This window comes from Vombatus ursinus, unplaced genomic scaffold, assembly GCF_900497805.2.
Source record: "Vombatus ursinus unplaced genomic scaffold, bare-nosed wombat genome assembly UNPS02014779.1, whole genome shotgun sequence".
NCBI classification, from domain to species: domain Eukaryota; kingdom Metazoa; phylum Chordata; class Mammalia; order Diprotodontia; family Vombatidae; genus Vombatus; species Vombatus ursinus.
Genome location: NW_020954557.1, coordinates 42,207,732 through 42,227,682, shown reverse-complemented (window position 1 = coordinate 42,227,682; position 19,951 = coordinate 42,207,732). Strand labels below are relative to the sequence as shown.

General features: G+C 36.9%; 1 protein-coding gene across 1 annotated transcript in view; it reads right to left on the bottom strand.

Annotated features, from left to right (window-relative positions):
• OLA1 (Obg like ATPase 1) overlaps positions 1 to 19,951 on the bottom strand; it is a 256,707-nt gene that overhangs the window by 211,901 nt on the left and 24,855 nt on the right. The window contains exon 3 of the mRNA XM_027865668.1: positions 6,981 to 7,124. Coding sequence (XP_027721469.1) covers positions 6,981 to 7,124 — 144 coding nt within the window. The remainder of the gene's footprint in view (positions 1 to 6,980; positions 7,125 to 19,951) is intronic.

The following is a 19,951-nucleotide window of genomic DNA, read 5'->3' as shown; positions in this document are numbered from 1 at the left end:
AGGAAGTTAGGAAGAGGTAAGAGTCTGAGAAAAAAAAATTGAGTTCTGTTTTAGATGGGATGAATATGAGATGTCCAGGGGCATCCAGTTCAAGATGTTCAAAAGGAAGTTGTGATGTAAGAATGGAGAACAGGAAAAACATTAAAAGTGACACATAGATCTGAAAATCATCTTTGTGGAGACAGTAATTGAGACTATGGAAACTGGTTAGTGTTGAAGAAGAAAAGGCACAGGGCAGAACCTTAGGGTACACCAACAGTAGATATAACTTAGATGAAGATTCAGCAAAGGAGACTGAGAAGGATCAGTCAGAAAGGTAGGAGAAAAAAGAAAAAAAGAGAAAGCAATGTCATGAAAACCTAGAGGATAGACAAGAGTATCTAGAAGAAGAGGGTGACTGACAGTGTCAGAGGCTGCTGAGAGGATGAGAATTAAGAAAAGGCTATTAGATTTGGCAACTAATAAATCATTTGATGACTTTTGGAAAGAGCAGTTAAAATTAAATGATGAAATCAAAAGCCAAACTGCAGAGGGTTTAGAATCAAGCGAGGGGAGAGTAAGTGAAGCACTGAATTTTATAGATGGTTTATTCAAGTTTAGCCAAGAAGGTGAAGAAAAGAAAGATATAGATATAGAATGAGAGCTAGAGGAAATAGATCAAATGAGGGTTTCTTAAGGATAAGGGAAGACAAAGGCATGTTTACAGGCAGCGAGGAAGCAGCCAGTAGATAGGAAGAGTTTAATGACTAGTGAAAAAATGGGAATGATAGAGGGGGTAATCTGCTGGAAAAGACGGAATCGGATAGAATCAAGGGTACGTGTAGAGGATTTGCTTTGGCAGGAAGGGCTACCTCTTCATGCGAGACAGGGAGGAGAGAGTAGGTGAAGAGATCTGATATGAGATGAGAAGAGAAAAGTGAATGGCCCCAATTTTTTCAGTAAAATATGTCCTTAGCTGAGAAGGTAGACGAAAGGATGAAAAGATTTGGAATAGCCACTACGGTGAGTGGGATATCAAATCAGAGAGGTGTGAAAGGACTACCTTGCTAGAATGATGGATTTTTTGAACAGTTTTTTAAATAGCGCTCAATCTGTGCAGGCCCCTTCCACTTCTGCTATAAAGTGGACAGACGGTGCTAAGAATCATACAATTTGTAAATCGGATATAACTATTAATTGAACTGTTGTTACTCTACATGATATATTTGTCCAGCAACCAACAACATCAAAAGATCCTAATTTTTGAGCTAGAAAAGATCCCAGAGGTCTTCTATTCCAACTCTCTCATTTTCCAGAGAAGTAAACTGAGGTCTAGTGAGGTAAGTGTTTGGCCCCAGGTCACACAGGTAGTAAGCATCCAAACAAGACTTTCAGTTAAATTCTCTGACTCCACTGTTCCATATTGTCTCATAAATGATCCTCTTCCATTGCAATATTCAAGGCTGCTAATCACAGAACATCACAATCTCTAAAGAACTAGTGCCTTCTGAATCACTTAAAATTTTAAAGACACGTAGTTAGCATAGGGTAATCAAAGTACATCACAAATAATGACATGGAAGAAGCAGCACAAAAATATCATCAAGGATATTTTTATAAATATCAATCAACAATTAAGTTCAAAGACTAATAGATGGACACTGCAAGTACTTCACTGGTACCCATGGAAGGTTAAAAGGCTATTAACAGAATGCCTCTAGCATAATGGGCAGTTCCTCCATGGAGGACTTATGGGAATATAGACAAAAAGAATGAAAAAATAAGAGGGGGTTGTGATCTGTATCCTGGGAGAAGTATCCCATTTGTGATGAGATCACAAGTTCACTTAAGTATTTAAATACTGACTATTGTGCTTTTCAGTTACTTAGTTATACTGTGGATAAAATGACAGTATGGAAAAGACAAAGACCAGATCACATTCTTTCATTACATTTACTTGAAGGCATGCAAGAGTCAGTATTTCATAAATTAAGGAAAACCACAGGAAAGTATCCAAGTATTTGGCAAGGCATTGAACAGACATGTACCAAATATTGCAGGCAAGGCATTCTGCAAGATAATCAGGGAGTCACCAATTTTAACTAAGAATGGTCCCAACTTATAATATAACACGGGGCTTGGCAAACAACTGTAATGCAAAATAATACAAGGTAAGTATATGAGAGCAATGCAAACAGATGCCTGTGTGATTTGGGAGTCGGAAGAGGAAGATGATCAACATCAAGTGGAAGATCAAAGGAAAAAAGATATCCTGAAGGAGACAGCATTTCACTTGGGCTATAATAGATGAGTCAACTGAAATAATTGGGGGAGAACATTCCAGGCATAGGGAATAGTGTGTGCACAAAAGTGAGAATGTAGGAAGCATAGAAGGGATAAGTATTCAACTACTTCGTGGTGGATCTTCATATACTTACACACACACACACACACACACACACACACACACACACACACACATGATCAGAACAGAAACCACATAAGAGCAAGAATGGTTTCATTTTTGCATAGGTAATCCTGGTGCCTAGTACAATTCCTGGTACATAATTAGCACTTAATAAATGCTTGTTGATCATTTGAGCACAGAGTGCATAGAAAGTGTTAGAAAGGCAAAAAGGTGAGGTAGCACCCAATTGTAAGTACTCAGGCAAAAGACTATTATCTTGACTCTGCAGGCAATGGAGAACCCCTGAATGGTTTTCTCCAGAGCAATGGGATGACCAGCTCCATGAAGCAGAAAAATACGTTTGGCAATAGCGAGAATGGTTTGGAAAGAAAGAGTAGAAAGATGTGTTAGAAAGCTATGGCAACATTCCAAAGGGATGGGAATGAACCAATACAAAAGGTTATAGCAGAAGGAAAAGACAGAAAGAAAAACAAAGATAATTCAAGTTAAAAAATCTGAATGATGTGGTTTTGAGACTGATTGACTTAACAAATGACAAGTGTCAAAGATAACACTAAGTCACATGTAATACCCTGTTGGTTGTTGTCCTTAGTTCTCAAAGAGGACCGAAATGACATCACTATGTTGGGATCAAGGTGTAGTGTGTCCAATTGTGGTTGTTCGGACCAACATGAGCTTGGAAGGTTCTACAACAGGCCAGACCCAAATAGTATGAACATCTGGAGTAGAGATGGTTCTAAATTTGCTCATCTCACATTTCTTTTGAATCTCGTCATTCTGCTTTGCTCACAGAGCACAGCACCACCTTTGATGAAGACAAGCCAGTCTTGTCTGAACGGTCCTGCCAGTGTCTCCCACGTCTCACAATTGATTCCAAAGTTCTTCAAAGAACTTGAAAGTCCTTGTATTGCCTCTTCTGACCTCCACGTGAGTGCTTGCCTTGTGTTAGTTCTCCATAAAATTTAAGCAAATGTTCTTTTGGCATTCAGTGGCCAATCCATCAGAATTGTACTCTCTGCAGCAGAGTGCTTCATTTCTTTTTTTCTTTTTTTTTCTTTTTGGCTAGGCAATGGAGTTAAGTGACTTGCCCAGGGTCACACAGCTAGTGGGTGTTATATGTCCGATGCCGCATTTGAACTCAGGTCCTCCTGAATCCAGGGCCAGTGCTCTATCCACTGTGCCACCTAGCTGCCGCGAGTGCTTCATTTCTGATAACTTATCTTGCCAGGCGATGTTCAGAATCTTCCTGAGACAATTCAAATGGCAGTCATTCAGTTTCTTGGCTGTACACTGTTCAGGTTCCACAGGCATTCAACAATGAGATCAGCACAACAGCTCTGTAGACCTTCAGTTTGGTAGACTAATATCTCTTCTCTCCCACCCTTTCTTTCAGAACCTCCCAAACACTGAGCTAGCTCTGGCAATGTGTGCATCAATGTCATCATCTATATGTATGTCCCTGGAAAGTATATTGCCAAGGTAAGTGGACATATCCACAGTATTCAAAATGTCTCCATTTGCTGTAACCCATGGTTCCATGTATGGACAGTGTGGTGCTGGCTGCGAAGAACCTGTGTTTTCTTGGTGTTACTTGTCAGGCCAAAATTAGCAAAAGCAACAGAGAATGGATGAATATTTTGTTTGCATTTCAGCCTCAGAGGCTGTACTGAGTACACAATCATCCACAAACAAAACACTAAGTCACACATAAGATCCTGTAGAGAGTTTCTTTAGTCATTTTTCAGTTGTGTCCAACTCTTCGTGACCCCTTTTGGGATTTTCTTGGCAGAGATACTGGAGTGGTTTGCTATTTTCTTCTCCAGTTCATTTTACAGATATGGAAACTGAAGCAAACAGGGTTACATGACTTGCCCAGGGTCACACAGCTAGTAAGTGTTTCAAGCTGGATTTGAACTCAGATTTCTTCTTCACTCCAGGTCTAATATTCTATCCATTGTGCCACCTCTGTAGGCTCCACTGTGCCACCTCTGTAGGCACCACTGTGCCTCTAGTATAGAAAGTAAGACAGTTTAAAAATAGGCAAGTCAGAAGAAGCAACAGGTTTGGAGAAAAAAATAAGCTACTCTTGGACATAATGATTTTGAGGTATGGTAGAAATGTTCTCCATCATTAGGCTTGATAATAAGGTTACTGGCAAACTTTAGCAGAGTTTTATTGTACTAAGTCAGGGGGATGATAAGGGATTAAGGAGCAAGTGGGTGGTGAGGAAATAGAAGTATGAAATGCAAACAGCTAGCAGGGCAGTGGAGTCAGGAAAATCTGAGGTCAAATCCAGACTCAGACATTTACTAGCTGTGTGACCCTGGCCAAGTAACTTAATTGCTATTTGCCTCAGTTTCCTCATATGTAAAATGGGGATAACAATAGCATCTATCTCCCAAGGTTGTTGTAAAAATCAAATGAGTTAATATTTGTAAAGTGCTTAACACAGTTCCTGGCATACGGTAAGCAATAAATAAATATTAAATACTATTATTAACTGTTATTAAACAGAGAGAGATTAAAATGTAGCTGCTTAAGTGAAAGAAAACATTTTTTTTAAGTCTGGGAAAACCTGAGCATATTTATCAGCAAATAGGAAGAAGCCAATGGGAGAAGAAAGAGATTGAAAATCAATGACAGAATGGGGATTGCTAAAAGGGTGGAAAAGGGATTAAGAGCACAGATTACAAAGGAGAAGGACTACTTCCTCAGAGATAGGTAGAAAGAGAGAAGAATAGATGATCACAGGATCATAGGAAAATAAGATTTTAGAAAAGGAAGGAAGAATCTTTGAAAATATTCGGTCTATTTTACATATCAGAAAACTGAGGTTCACAAAAGTAAAACAACTTGCTCAAGGTCACATAGGTAACAAACTGGAATCTGAACTTGGGTTATCCAACTCCAACTCCAGAGCTCTTTCCATTGTGCCATGTTGATAATATCAGTAAGCAGTTTTGCAAGTAGATACTGTGAGTCAAGGGAGTTCCAGGAGAAACAGGAGAACATCAAATGTTACAAATGTGGAATTGGGGAATACATATGGGAAGAAAGAGGAAAAAGGTCCAGATAGCTGATATGGGGAATTATAAAAGGATTCTCAGCAGAAGCAAAGACTAATCTGGAGTTCTTTCTATTACACCACAACGGGTAACAACACTTTAATTTACCTACTTCACAGGGTGAAGAATGGTTATAAGGAAAAGTGCTTTGCAAACCTTAAAGTTCTTTAGAAATCTGAGTAGTTATCCTTATCAGCATCATTTTTATTCCCTTCTCCCTTCATCCCCATAGTAAGGCTTCTAGTAAAGAAAAAAGAGATTGCCAGAAGGTGAGAGACCTCTAGTGAATTACTACTAGGTAACTTAAATATACCTAATTAATAAGAACCCTTTAGAAACAGGGAGAATCAACATAAGGCTCCAAGAAACCCAGACCAGTGAAGCTAAAATTCTGTGCTCAAAATTTGCCATCTAAAATTTTCAAGCAAATGAACATAGCAGAAGTAAGACAAGACACATGAGTATAATCATTATGCGAAGGAATCACCACCTCAGATGATCATTTTCTAGCAAGTTCTGAAGCTCTTCGCCTTAACCACAGATTCAGGTATTAATTTATTCTGCTAGTTAAAAGAACCACAGTAATGTGAGGTTTACATTTATCATTAATTACTTAACTCAGCATTCGAATAATTATTTTCCAATTGTTACTTTTTTTTCTGAAAAAAGGAGTTAGTGAACTCTTTAGTTTCTAATTAAACTGTTTTTAAATGCTTGCCACATTAAGAACTTCTGAAGCTTCCATCTTTCAGTAAGAGATTTTTAAGGAAGTAATGCATCAAGCAGCTTCATGCTAAAGTCAGAGACTTTTACTTTGTGCTTTTGTAAAGACATTTTCAAAGTCTTTAACTGCAGCTAGCAGGTTTGATTTTTCAGACCAGAGCATTAGAATTGAAAAAATATTGTATTTCTTGAAACAACACATACTTGAAGTTGCAGAGTCAGGTCCTTAAACTCTCTAACAAACTGTATTGGAATAACCATAATATTTTACTCTGGATCAAAGAATTTTTTTTCTTTCATGCCCAAACACATGTACTTTGCTGGCGTTTTTAAAAAAAACTATTTCAGTAATATATATGAACTGTTATTTTCCTATAGAGACACAGGAATTTAGAGACTGGTAAAATCACTTTGGGTAATGACAGTCAAGGAACTCTTCACTGAGGTTCACTAAATAAGCCTTCAAGGGTATAACAAATTTGGTAAGGTAAAGAGGAAGGAGAAGAAAAGAAAAATGGAAAAATGGGAAAAAAAACTAGGGAGCACAGAAACAAAGAAAGAAGAAAAAACTGACTTGATATAAAGGGTTAAGAAAAAGCTCAAGATGTTAAAGAATCAAAAGTACTGTTCCAACTAAAAGAAAGAAATGTAAATTTCAAATCACTCTTTCAAACTTAAACATTTTTAATGAATTTCTGCCATAGGAGATAAATGACTCAATGCCTAAATTTAACCACCAATATAAGGAAGAGAATGAAGATTTTTGAAAAAACAAAAACATTTACCTTGGAGGTTTGTGATATTGGCACAAAAAATCAAATCTATCATCTGGTACAGGTACTCGACTCTCATTAGGATCAATAGTGCAGAATGGGAAGTTTTCTGCTGCTGCCTGGCTCTTTGTTAGAACGTTGAAGAATGTAGATTTCCTAGGAACAGAATTAAAACATACTTTAAAACAAATTGTTTTTCTGACACATCCATAAAATCCTCTTACTAAAATGTAAATATGATCCATGAGAGAAGAAAAAATAACCTAAGCTGAAAGGGAAAACCACAGTTTTACTATGAAATGGAAAATTGATTTATAACACGTGCATTCACAACGTTATACTCTAAAAGTACATTTGTAAATCCATTATTCAGAACTCAGAGCATGCTTGCCCATCAAAACAATGTGTAAATGTAAATTGTAAAGCACTTATTAGCACAGTGCTTGGCACATAAGTGAGCACTTAATATATGTGTGTTCCATTCCCTACCTCTTCCGCCCCCCCATAAATAGTAATTAGATTTTCAAGTAATATTACAAAAGACTATTTAATCTATAATGTGTGTTCCAGGGTGGGTCTGACTCAGGCCAGTCCTCTGGTAGGCTAGGTTCAATAATGGAACAAAATGTGACAATTAACAAACAGAAATTTACTTAACCATAGCATTAGGATATTTAACAAGGATAGGCACTGAGAACCCCTTGAGCTAATTCAGCTGAGTAAAGCTCCCATCAAGATCCACCAGCCAAGCATCTGAGAGCCCCTCTGGCTCCTCATGGCTACTTTGTGCTCAGGAGATGAGGAAATAGTTCCCTGAGCCAACCAAGTCTCTAGGAATGTCTAAATATATTTTAAGGAAAAACTAGCCTTAGGGGCAGCTAGGTGGCGCAGTGACTAGAACTCTGGCCTTGGAGTCAGGAGGACCTGAGCTCAAATCCAGCCTCAGACGTACTAGCTGTGTGACCCTGGGCAAGTCACTTAACCTTAACTGCCTCACCAAAAAAAAAAAGGCAAAAAGAAAAAAGCAAAAAAAAAGAAAAACCAGCCTTATTTGCATGGGGAGAGGGGTTAGGATATTACTCCTACCACACTAGACTTTAACCACATAGTACAAAATAACAATAATTTATAATAATAATAATAATTTCAAGAGAAGAGAAGCATCTCTCTACCTTTGCATAAGATGAGGTACCTCTCTATTTATATAAGAGAATGCACCTGTATAGGTTAGTTCATTTCCCAAGTGCTTTAGGTGAGTGAAATAAGGGCAGGTGCCCACTCAGAAGATAAAAATTCACAACCCACGCAGCTGCCTATCTAAATGTATGGTAAAATGACAAGTTGAGTTGTGTCAGTAATATCTCCTGTTAGAATTAAATCAAGAAAACAACTAGTAAAATTAAGGGACAGCCAACTATGAATTATACATGTACACAGATTACCCAAAGCAATTTTCTTTGTTGCCAAATCTAATTTCATATCGCTGTCCATGATCTTTTTGGGATATGTTCTTTTGTATTAGCTGATTTTTGTCCAATGAATGGCAATTCAATCTAATGGCCAAAGTAAAATTTAAAAAAGTAAATATTGCCCACCCCCAAAGAATAATATGAATAACATGATTTCTAGAGCAAAAATGTATTTGACATCAAGGTCATACATACTACCAATTACCTCCATTTGTATAGATAATGAGGGCTAACTATGACTCACTTTGCTTCAGAATGTTTTCAGCACTACTGAGGAATGAAAATATCCTTCTACATCACCATTTCATAAATAAGATTAGGAGTTGAAGAGTTACTTTTGCAGTGTAAAGTTTTAAGACTGAAAACATTGAAGTTTGCTGCTTAATGAATTGACAGTCAGTCAATAAACATTTATTAAGTACCTACTATGTGCCAGCCACTGTGCTAAGTGCTAGGGATACAAAAATAAAAAAGATAGCTCCTGCCCTCAAGGAGCTTACAATCTAATAAGGGAAGACACTACACAAAAGGAAGCTCAAAGTGTAGAGAGAGTAAGAGGGAGGAGAAGTCCAGTGGGCATGATAGAGGAGTCCAAAGAAGTCCAAAAGAGTGTGGCCAGTGGGAAATGAAGAGATAGCTGCCCTGGGCCTTCTGCTTAAATGGAGGTTTTGGAGCTCATGGTTCTTCCCTCCAATCAGGGGGCAAAGGGTACTGATGAGGTATGAGTACCAAAGCTGACTGGACCTCACAGTATGATGAAATTTCTCAATGATGAGGTTCAAGGGGCATGATGAAGAAGTCATGAGAAGTCCAAAAGAAAGCAGCCAGTGGAAAATGAAAAGATGACTGGCCTGGGGCCCCTCCATCAATGGAGATTTTGGAATTCATGGCTCTATCCTCCAATCAGAGGAGCTATGGACACAGATGGAAATAATCTCACAACTCTCCTTCAAAAATTTTTATGAAAACTCTTATTACTTATTTTATCCTCTCATTCCCAGCACAGTCAATAGAGTAGAATCACAGAATTTCAGGACAGAGGGCTAGAGACCCAAAAAGTAAGATATATCACAACACCTAGAAGCAAGACAGCAAGTACTTGTTAGATGCTTTTTTAAAAAAATCTAAAGGCCAGTTATGGAACACATGTCTAAAAGAACATTTTCCAGAGGCATTCCATCTGATAACATAATACGGAATTTAAATGATAAAACTGTTGAATAATTAAGCCATTGTGAAAAAAGAAAAACTAAGGTGTAATTTTGAGGAGACCAACCGTTTTAAAACAGAGAGAAAAGTTTGGTTCATTTTATTAAATAAGTGACCTAAGCAGGTTGTAGGGACATAATTAAAAGAGATCCAATACAAATCAGCTATTTATAAAGAAGACAGAGGAAGGAGTTAATTAAGAACCTTTTCATATAACTAACAGTTTATCATTATTAATTTTTACAATGCCATTATGTACACACACGATGGTTTTATTTATTTTCTATTAGAACTGTAATTCTGTTGACCAAATATTGCTATAATTCACCCAGCATGAATATTAAAAAACAGTAAGTCAAAAAGCATTTATTAAGCATCTACTATGTGCCAGGGACTGTGCTTAATACTGGGAATACAAAGAAAGAGACAAAAAATAGTTCCTGCTCTTAAAAAGCTTGCAATCTAGTGAATACTACTTTCAAAATAAATTATCAACTTCAAAACAGGACAATTAGTTTCTAAGCATGAAAGCATATAACATTCCAAAACTCTTTGTATATGGAATCAACAAACCAAAGCAATAACATGTAAATTAACTGCTTGATGTAAAAGAATTCTGTTCTGTTTTGAAAGAGTCAATGAAAAAAGAATATATGTAAACTGTGATTTAAAAAAATAAAAGATGATAAGGAAGATTATCTGGCTCAAGGAATCTGCAAATACAGGCTTCCCTAGACTATAGAAGGTGGATTGCATGTGGCTTCTATTATGGCTTTGAAACTCAAGAACAAACAGATAATAGTTAAGATACATATAAAGGGAAAAGTAAGTTTAATTAAATAAAGTGATTTATTATCAACACTATTCATTAGTCTGAGGGGGAGGGGTTTACATATATGCATGAGAACAACAGAGACAAAAAGACAGAAAGAAGAGAGAAGGAGGAAGAAAGAGAGAGCCAGGGAGACAAGGACAGAGGAAGGGTGTCACAATTTTAGTCACAAAGTTTAGCATATATTTATAACATGACCTGGAAATCCATAAAATTAGAATACAATTGAAGTAAACTCTGATAGCAACAATTCTAATCTCTAAGAAATGGTATCATTAAAAATAAAGCAAAAAATTTGTAATTAAGCCTCCTAGGTGCTAATAGCTATAATGTTGACAACTGTTGAACTCCCCTAAATTAAAACCTGTGCTTTTGAGGTCAAAATTAAATGCCAAAAACAGTGATAAAAGAATTATTAAGTTTATCATATAATTAGTGGCCTGTCTTTTTACAGATTTTTTTAAAGTTTCCCTATTTGTGAGGTAGTATAAGATCGAAGGATTTGTAGAGTTGTAAGGGAACTTTATCTAGTTCAATCATTTTTTTTTTCCCCTGCTTAAGAAACTAAGGTCAAGAGAGAGGTTAAGTACCTTGATTAAGGTCACATAAGGGAGTAAGTAGTAGAAATAGGATTTGAACCCAGGTGCTGTGATTATCGATCCAGAGCTATTTCCACCACCAGATCACAATGCCCTTTCTATTTTCCCCGGTTCTACAATCATGTGCTATAAGAATCAAGGCCACTATAAGATGAAAACCTTTTAGAAAAAGATCAATTAAGTAATTAACTTTTATATAACGTTCTGCTTTATTACTTCTGATCTGGAAAAGCCAAGATTAAAAGAGCCAAAACAGGAAACAGTAGTTCACTCCTAGCCAAAGAGATTTAATGAAAACTTAAGGTTGGGCAGGAAGTAATTTTTTAAAGGGGGGGATGGGTGTGGTAAAAGGGTGGGGGAAGTCAAGGAAAGGGGAAGTGTGCTAAAGGACTTTTTAAAAGTAGTAAGCATGTCAGATACAAATTTATCCTAGAAGAGACAAATAGATATCCAAGCATTTTTTTTAAGCATACTTATCATGTCACCATGTGTCAATAAGCTCTAGACAAGAGATCTGCCATATGTGTCAAAAGACTTTTCCTCTAGATATTTTGTCATCTTCATAATCTACTACTGCTTCTTGATCTTCACTAACTACCCCTTTAATAAATATGTTCTTAAATTTTGCCAGGAATCAAAGTCACACCCAGGGAACTTGACCTATAATGGACAATCTCCATTCCTTCATTTTAGGGCACTGTCATTCCCTGGTCCTGTGGTCCTTCTCTCACAATCAAAGATACAGTTGGTCTGTCACAGTAGCTTCATCAAGGGTAGGTAGGTACTCACTATCTTCCTACTAATCTTCGAAATCCACTCCCACAGTTTTCTATCCCCAAGTTCCCACAAAAACTAACCATTTTTGTCAGGTCCTTTCAAGCCCCAGATCAATCTTCTGCCCCCTCGCCCGCAAAGAAAACAGCAACAGAAAAGAGCTGAGCCAACTTGGTATTGTTCTATTTTTCTTAAACCCCAATCCTATCCCTTCTTCGATCCTCCTCTAAGCCTTATATAACTTTTTAAAAATACCTATACTTTCTCAGAAAAATTGCAAACTAGTAATAACAAAGAGAAAGAATGCTCCAAAGCAATAATAAGAGAAATGCAAGTAAAAGCAAGCCTATGGTTTTACTTCATACACAAAAAATTTGCAGAAGTGACAAAAAATGGGAATAGTCAAAATGGGTTGTAGAAAGATCAATCAATAAACATTTATTTTGTGCCTACTTTATGTCAAGCATTGATAGGCATGCTAATGTGTTGGTGGAGCAATCAGTATAACCACTTTGGAAAGCAATATGGAATTATGCAAATAAAATATGCATAAAATAAAATAAAATGTACCTACCTCTTTAACTGAGAGATTCCCAAGGAAGTCATTGATACTAGGACCTCCTACACAACAAAATATTTAGAACAGTACTTTTCTATACTACAAAGAACTAGAAACAAAATAAATACCTAATGATTGGGTAATGAATACCGAGAAGCATGGAAAGATCTAAATGAATGAAGAGGGAAGAAGTAGGCAGAGCCAAATTTTATACACACAGAGACACACATTTATACACACATTCACAATGTAAACGGAAAGAATAACCACAAATCAATCAAAAGTAAATGTTGCAAAATTACAAAGAATAAGCATGGCCCAAAAGAAGAAATATGAGACTATACCTGCTTTGCACAGGTGGAAGATCCATGAGTATGGAATACTCCATATATTATCAGACTTTTTGTTACATTAATTGGTTGATTTTTTTTCTAATCTTTTTTTATATTTAAAAAATATTCATTATTATATAGGACAGCTCTTTGGAAGGAAGAAAGAAATACTAGAAGAAATTTTGTCAACGTAAAAACAAAAGAAAACAATAAAAAATTATTTAAAAAAATAAATTTAAAATCTAGGCTTCCAGTTAACATGATCAACAAGAAAAAGGGCTAGGAAACTGCATAACCTTTGATCCAGCAATACCACTACTAGGTGTGTATCCTAAAGAGATCATTAAAAAAAGGAAAAAGACATACATGTACAAAAATATTTACAGCAGCTCTTTTTGTGGTGACAAAGAAATGGATATTGAGGTGATGCCTGTCAATTGGGGAATGGCTGAACAAGTTGTGGTATATGAATGTAATGGAATACTATTGTATGAGCAGGCAAACTTCAGAAAAACCTGGAAAGACTTACATGAACTGATGCTGAGTAAAGTCAGCAGAACCAGGAGAACATTGTACATTGTAAAAGTAACACTGTGCAATGATCAACTATGACTGACTCAGCTCTTCTCAGAAATACAATGATCCAAGACAATTCTTAAAGACTCATGATGGAAAATGCTATCCACATCCAGAAAAAGAACTGGTGCAATCTGAATGCCGATCAAAGTACACTGTTTTCACTTGGGGGGAGGAGAAGGGAGGGCTCATGGTTTTTTCCTTTTGTTCTGTTTTTTCTTTTACAACATGACTAGTGTGGAAATGTGCTTAAAAATGGCATATATATAATCTATATCACATTGCCTGGCATCTTGGGAAAGGGAGAAGGGAGAACAGGAGGGAGAAAAACTTAGAACTCAAAATCTTTCAAAAGTTGAATGCTGAAAATTGTCTTTACATATAATTGGAAAAAATTAAACTATTAAATAATTTTTTTAAAAAAGAAAGAAGGCTTGATATTTTTTCTAGTTCCCACCAACTCTCAAAAAAAAAAAATCCCTAAAAGCAGAACTATGCATCAGAAGCACAGCAATTATAGCTGAATCCATAGGTTACAAATGATATAACCTACAAGTTTTCCTAATAAATATAGGAGTTGTAAAACAAGGATGTCTACTCCTTCCATATACTTTTAGAAATGCTAGCAAAACCAATAAGATAAAAGAGAGAAATTAGAGGGGGGGGGAATACACAAAGAGGAGATAAAACTCCATCTTCTAATGACATAGTGATTTAGAAATCTAAGGGAATCAGAAAAGATGATAATTAAGACAATTGTTCAAACAACAACTCCAGCAACATTATATACTACAAAATAAAACAAACAAAAAAAATCAGCAGCATTTCCATATAATAACAAAATCCAAGAGAAAATAATAGACAAAGAAATATGAACCAAGGTAACTACAAAATAAAGGTAGCTAAATGGTGCAGTGCATAAAGTGTCAGGCCTGAAGTCAGGAAGACTCATTTTCCTGAATTCAAATCTGGCCACAGATACTTACTAGCTGTGTGACCCTGGACAAGTTTGTTTCCCTTACCCTGTTTGCCTCAGTTCCTCATCTACAAAATGATCTGGAGAAGGAAATAGCAAACCACTCGTTATCTTTGCCAAGAAAACCCCAAATGGGATTACAAAGAGTTGGACAAACAACAACAAACCACAAAATGCTTGAATTATGTAAGGATCAACCTACCAAAACACATAAAGTACTTATATACTCTCAATCAATAATCAATCAATAAACATTATTGAGTGCCTACTATGGGCCAGGCACTGTGCTGGGCACTGGGATACAAGAAAAAAGTCACTATCCTCAAGGAGCTCAACATCTAATGGGGGAAACAACAAACAAATATGTACAAACAAGCTATATACAAGATAAATAGGAAATGATTTACAGAGGGAAAGCAATAGAACTATTCGGAAAGTTTGGGAAAGGCTTCCTATAGAAAATGGGATTTTAGTTGGAACTTAAAGGAAGCCAGTAGACAGATATGAACAAGAACATTCTAGGAATGGGAAACAGCCAGAGAAACTATCCAAAGATAAAAGATAAGAATGTCTTGTTCATGGAACATCAAGGAGACCAATGTCACTATATCAAAGAGTATGTGGTAGGGAATAAAGTGTAAGAAGCCTGGAAAGGTAGGAGAGCGTTGGGTTATGAAGAAAGGACTTGGAATGCCAAACAGGATTTTCTATTTGATCTTGGAGGCAATAGAAAGCCATTGGAGTTAACTGAATGGGTAGAAATATGGTCAGACCCGCACTTCACGAAAATCACCTTAGTGACTGAATGGAAAATCACCTTAGTGACTGAATGGAGGATGGAGAGGGGAAAGACTTGAGGAAAGCCAAATCACCAGTTTGCTTCCTACACTAGTACAGGAATGAGGTGATGAGGTTCTGCACCAGAGTGGTAGAGAAGGAGGAGTATTTCTAGAGATGCTGCAAAAATGAAATCAAACATGGCAGTTGGAGATAGGGGATTGGAGATCAGTAGAAAGGTTCAGGTAAGCTACATAGATTTGAAAATCATCAGTATAGAGGTAGCAATTAAAACCATGGAACCTGATGAGATCACCAAATAAATAGTAGAGAAAGAGAAGAGGCCCCAGGACATAACATTATGGAACACCAATGGTTAGAGGGTTTGATTTCGATGAAGATCCAGCAAAGGCCACTAAGAAGAAGTGATCAAATGGGTAGAAGAATCAGGAGAGTTGCTTCCCAAAAAACTAGAGAGAAGAGAGGATCAAGGAGGAAAGGGTGATCAAGAGCATCAAAGGCTGCAGAGAAGACAAGGAGAATGAGGACTGAGAAAATGTCACTGGATTTGGCAACTAGGAGATCATTGGTAACTTTGTAAAGATCAGTTTTGGTGAAATAAGGTCAGAAACCATATAGAAAAGGGGTTAAGAAGAAAGTGAGAGGAAAAAAAGAGGAGACACCTATTGTAGATGACCTTTTCAAGGAGTTTAGCCACAAAGGGCAAAAGAGATAGCAGAGATGGATTAATGGAACGTTTTCTGAGGATAAGGCACGTTTGTAGGCAATGTGGAAAGAGCCAGTAGAAAGGGAGAGACTGAAAAAAAGTGATAGGATGAGAATAACAGGAGGGACAATCTGCCGGAGGAGACAAGATGGAATAGAATTCCTTAAACAAGTAAGTAGAGGAAATAGTCTTGGTAAGGAATAAGACCACTTCATCATGACAGACAGGGGTGAAAGAGAAGACAGAGACAAAAGGCATGAGTAACAGGAGATGAGGAAGAGAAGAGGAGAGAGCTCCCAGGAACTGGCCTCAATTTTTTCTGTAAAATATGAGGCAAAGCTGTCAGCTGAGAAAATGGGGGGAGGGGAAGCTATGGGAGGTGGCAGAGAGATGAAAAATGTTGGAAGAGCCACTGTGGAGAATGGGATAGTGAATTAATAAGGCACATTTAGAAGGACTGCCTAGCAGCAGTGAGGACCCAGCTGAGGTTGCATTAACATAAATTTGTAGTAGACACAGTCAGAAAGGCTGAGTGATTTTCTCCACCATTATTCAGCAGCACTTGTAAAGGAACAAAGGTGGCAAATGGTGAGCATGACCCAAAGCTAAAGCTTGACTAGGTGCACTCAATGTAATGATAAGAGTGCTAGGAATTCAAGAGAGGAGGTCAGTATAGAGTTAAACTAGTTCTTCAAGATGCAGAAAACAGGAGAAAGGGGCTAGCACGAAAAGATGGCCTGACAGAATTAAGGGGTCAAGGTATTGGAGGTCACAGTATGAACAAAGAGTAGGGTTTTATAAGGAAAGGAAGAAGAAGACATGAAAAGCCAACAGATTATGGTGGAAAAGGGAGATTTGTACCACATGGAGGTGGTACATTTATGGGTGATGGCAGATCTTTCTGTCACAAAGAGCTCCTTAAAGAAACAAAGAACAACCAAAATAATCAGAAGAATATTCAGTGCTCATGGCTGGGAAGGAAGAAAACAAGCATTTATAAAATGTCTATTATGTGCCAGGCTCTAGCACTTTACAAATATTATCTCATGAATCCTCACAAGAACCCTAAGAAGTAGGTACTATTATTATCCCCATTTTACAACTGAGGAAAGTGAGGCAGACAGAAGTTAAGTTATTTGCCCAGGGTCACATAGCTAAAGTGTCTAAAGAAAAATTCCAATTCAGGTCTTCCTGACTCCAGGCCTGGCACTCCATTCTACTGCGCCATCTAGTGGGGAGTAAGGTGAAAGAATACAGGAAAGGTCAGAAGGAACGAGATTATGAAGAACTTCAAATGTCAAATAGACGATTTAATGTTGGTCCTGGAGGCAATAGCAAACCAGTAGAGACCAACCAGGAGGCTATTCCAATAGTCAACGCTGAGATGATGAGGACCTGTACCTGAATGCTTTCAGTGTCATAAGTGAGAAAGGGTATATGCTAAAAAAGGTAGAATCTTCAGAACATGGCAACCAATTAGATATGGAGAGTGAAAGAGAATGAGCAGAGGATGAGATGAATCTGGATGACTGGGAGGATGGTGGTACCCTCAACAATAATAGGAAAATTATAAAGAAAGGAAGGGTTAGGTGAAAAGATAACGAGTTCAGTCTTTTGACATGTTGAGTTTAACATGTCTGCAGGATATCCAGTTTGATATGTCTAAAAGGCAGTAGGAGATGCAAATCTGGAAGCTGGGAGAAAAACAGCCACACTTCTAGATCTCAAATTATATAAAACAACAGTTACTAAAACTGTTTGTCATTGGTTAACAAAGAGAGAAATAGATCAAAGGTAACAGACTAGATAAGGCAAAATCAAAAACAATGGGACTCAAAACCAGTGTTCAATTAACCCAAAACCATAAAATATTTAGAAAAGGACTCCCTATATTAATGAGTTTTTTCAACTGATAAGAAAATATAAAGAGCCTGGCAGAAATTACACTTAGACCAAAATCTAACACCATATCCCAAAATAAATTCAAAAGGGATACAATACCTTAATATTAAACATCAGACCGTTAAAAAATTGGAAGTGAATTCACAGGTAAAGAAGCAAAAAGCCCAACAAGATAAATAGCATTATGAATTGATGTCAGAGAACTCTAATTCATGAGACATTCTTGCAGCACCTCTCCTCTATCAGCTTCCAGTTCTTGCAGGACACACAAACTAGATTCTTGTGGATTGGGACCCACACAGCCAATTCATCTCCTATTGCAGAGACTCAAAAAGTAGAAAAAATTGACTCTACCTACCCAAGAGAGTAGCTCCTAGGCTAAGGAATCCCAGGGCTACCAAGATTCTATCACAAATACTTACCCCAAACTCTTCCAACCTTGCATCAACTAGCAAATGCTAATTTAACCCAGCTAGAAATGGAAAAAATGGAAGGAACTAAGGCAAGGGGTCAAAGCACATTACTGGACTGGGCCAGAAACAAAGAGGCCTAAAATCCAGCACGGATTAGTCCTACACTTCCAGAATTTGGGAATAGGAACTGAAGCTGGTCAAAAATAAATTCCCCAACATGGGAGGGAGCCAAAGCAGTCTTGCAGTCCAGCCCTCAGAAATAACTACCAATGGGAGAGGGGTAAGAAAGGGAAAGAAAAACACAGGAAGAAAAAAAAAGCTAAACCAAAGATTTCAAGATTTCAAGAAGAAAATTCAATTAAAAATGTAGAAAAATGGTATTAAACTCAAAAAAAAGATTCCTATGGGGATTTACTTAAAAAAACACAAATTAACATTATCTAGGCAAGATTGCATTGTTATTTATTTTGTCAAACAATACCAATTACATTTTTATCTGGTTGGTGGAAATTAGTGGCTGGTGTAATACAGAACACCAGTATATAAAACAAAGGATATTAATATTAGAAGTATGAGTACTAAAACATAAAAATAAGAAATTATACATTTTTTTGACTATTATAAAACAAAGAAGACTGAGGAAAAGCCTAACTTTAAGAAAAAAACAACAACAAAGGAATCCCAAGAGTGCACTGAACTACAACAGGATGTTCCAGAAAGGTTCAAGAGAAATGGAAACCAAAAGAAAAGAAAAACAAAGGTCAGAAATTATAGCGATCACAGAAGAATCAGCAGAATAGAAAAAAATGATTCTACATTACCAAGTCTCTCCAAAGAAACAAAAGAGAAAACATTAGAAAGAGAAAACAATACGCTGGAGTAAAATACAAACTAAAGGAAGACAATCAAAAAGCAAGAAGCTCTGGGGGCAGCTAGGTGGCACAGTGGATAAAGATCCAGCTTTAGAGTCAGGAGGACCTGAGTTCAAATCAGACCTCAGACACTTGGTACTTACTAGCTGTGTGAGCTTAGGCAAGTCACTTAACCCCTGATTACCTCACCCCCCCAAAAAAGCATAAATAAATAAATGACATTTAAAAAAGCAATAAACTCAAATAATAGATGATTTCTTAATGATTTCAATTAGTTTCTTTTGCTGATTTCCTAAGATTTGCAAGGTAAACCAAGTCATCAGCAAATAGGGATAGTTTTATGTCCTCTTCAACTACCTTTGTACCTTTAATTTCTTTCTCATCTTACTGTCATTGCCAGCATTTCTATTGTGGTTCAGTTGTTGTGGTCGTGTCCAACTCTTTGCGACCCCATTTGGGGTTTTCTTGGCCAAGATTCTACAGTGGTTTGCCATTTCCTTCTCCAGCTCATTTCCATACTTAAGTCAAATAATAGCAGGGGAGTCCTTGCTCCTAGCAAGGGTGGTTTCAGCATTTCAATATCTAAATCAAGCAGTAACAGGGAGAGTAAAGCATCCTTGCTTTATTCCTGTTCTTACTGGGAATATGTTAAGAGTATTCCCATAGCAAATAATCTGAGATCAAATTTTAATTCATGAAGATGAATCTTCCTGACTCCAGGTTCTGCACTCTTATCCACTGTATCACCTAGCCACCCTTAATAATAAAATACAAGTGCCAATAATAAAAAAGGAAATTTCATTCAAAATAAACTATAAAAATACATAAAATATTTAGGAGTCAATCTACCAAAGCAAACAAAATATTTATATAGTGGTTTAGGATATTTGTTCTATATATTTATATTCTACAGTATCTATATAATATACATATATATTTGTATGAAATATTTGTATACGTTTATGA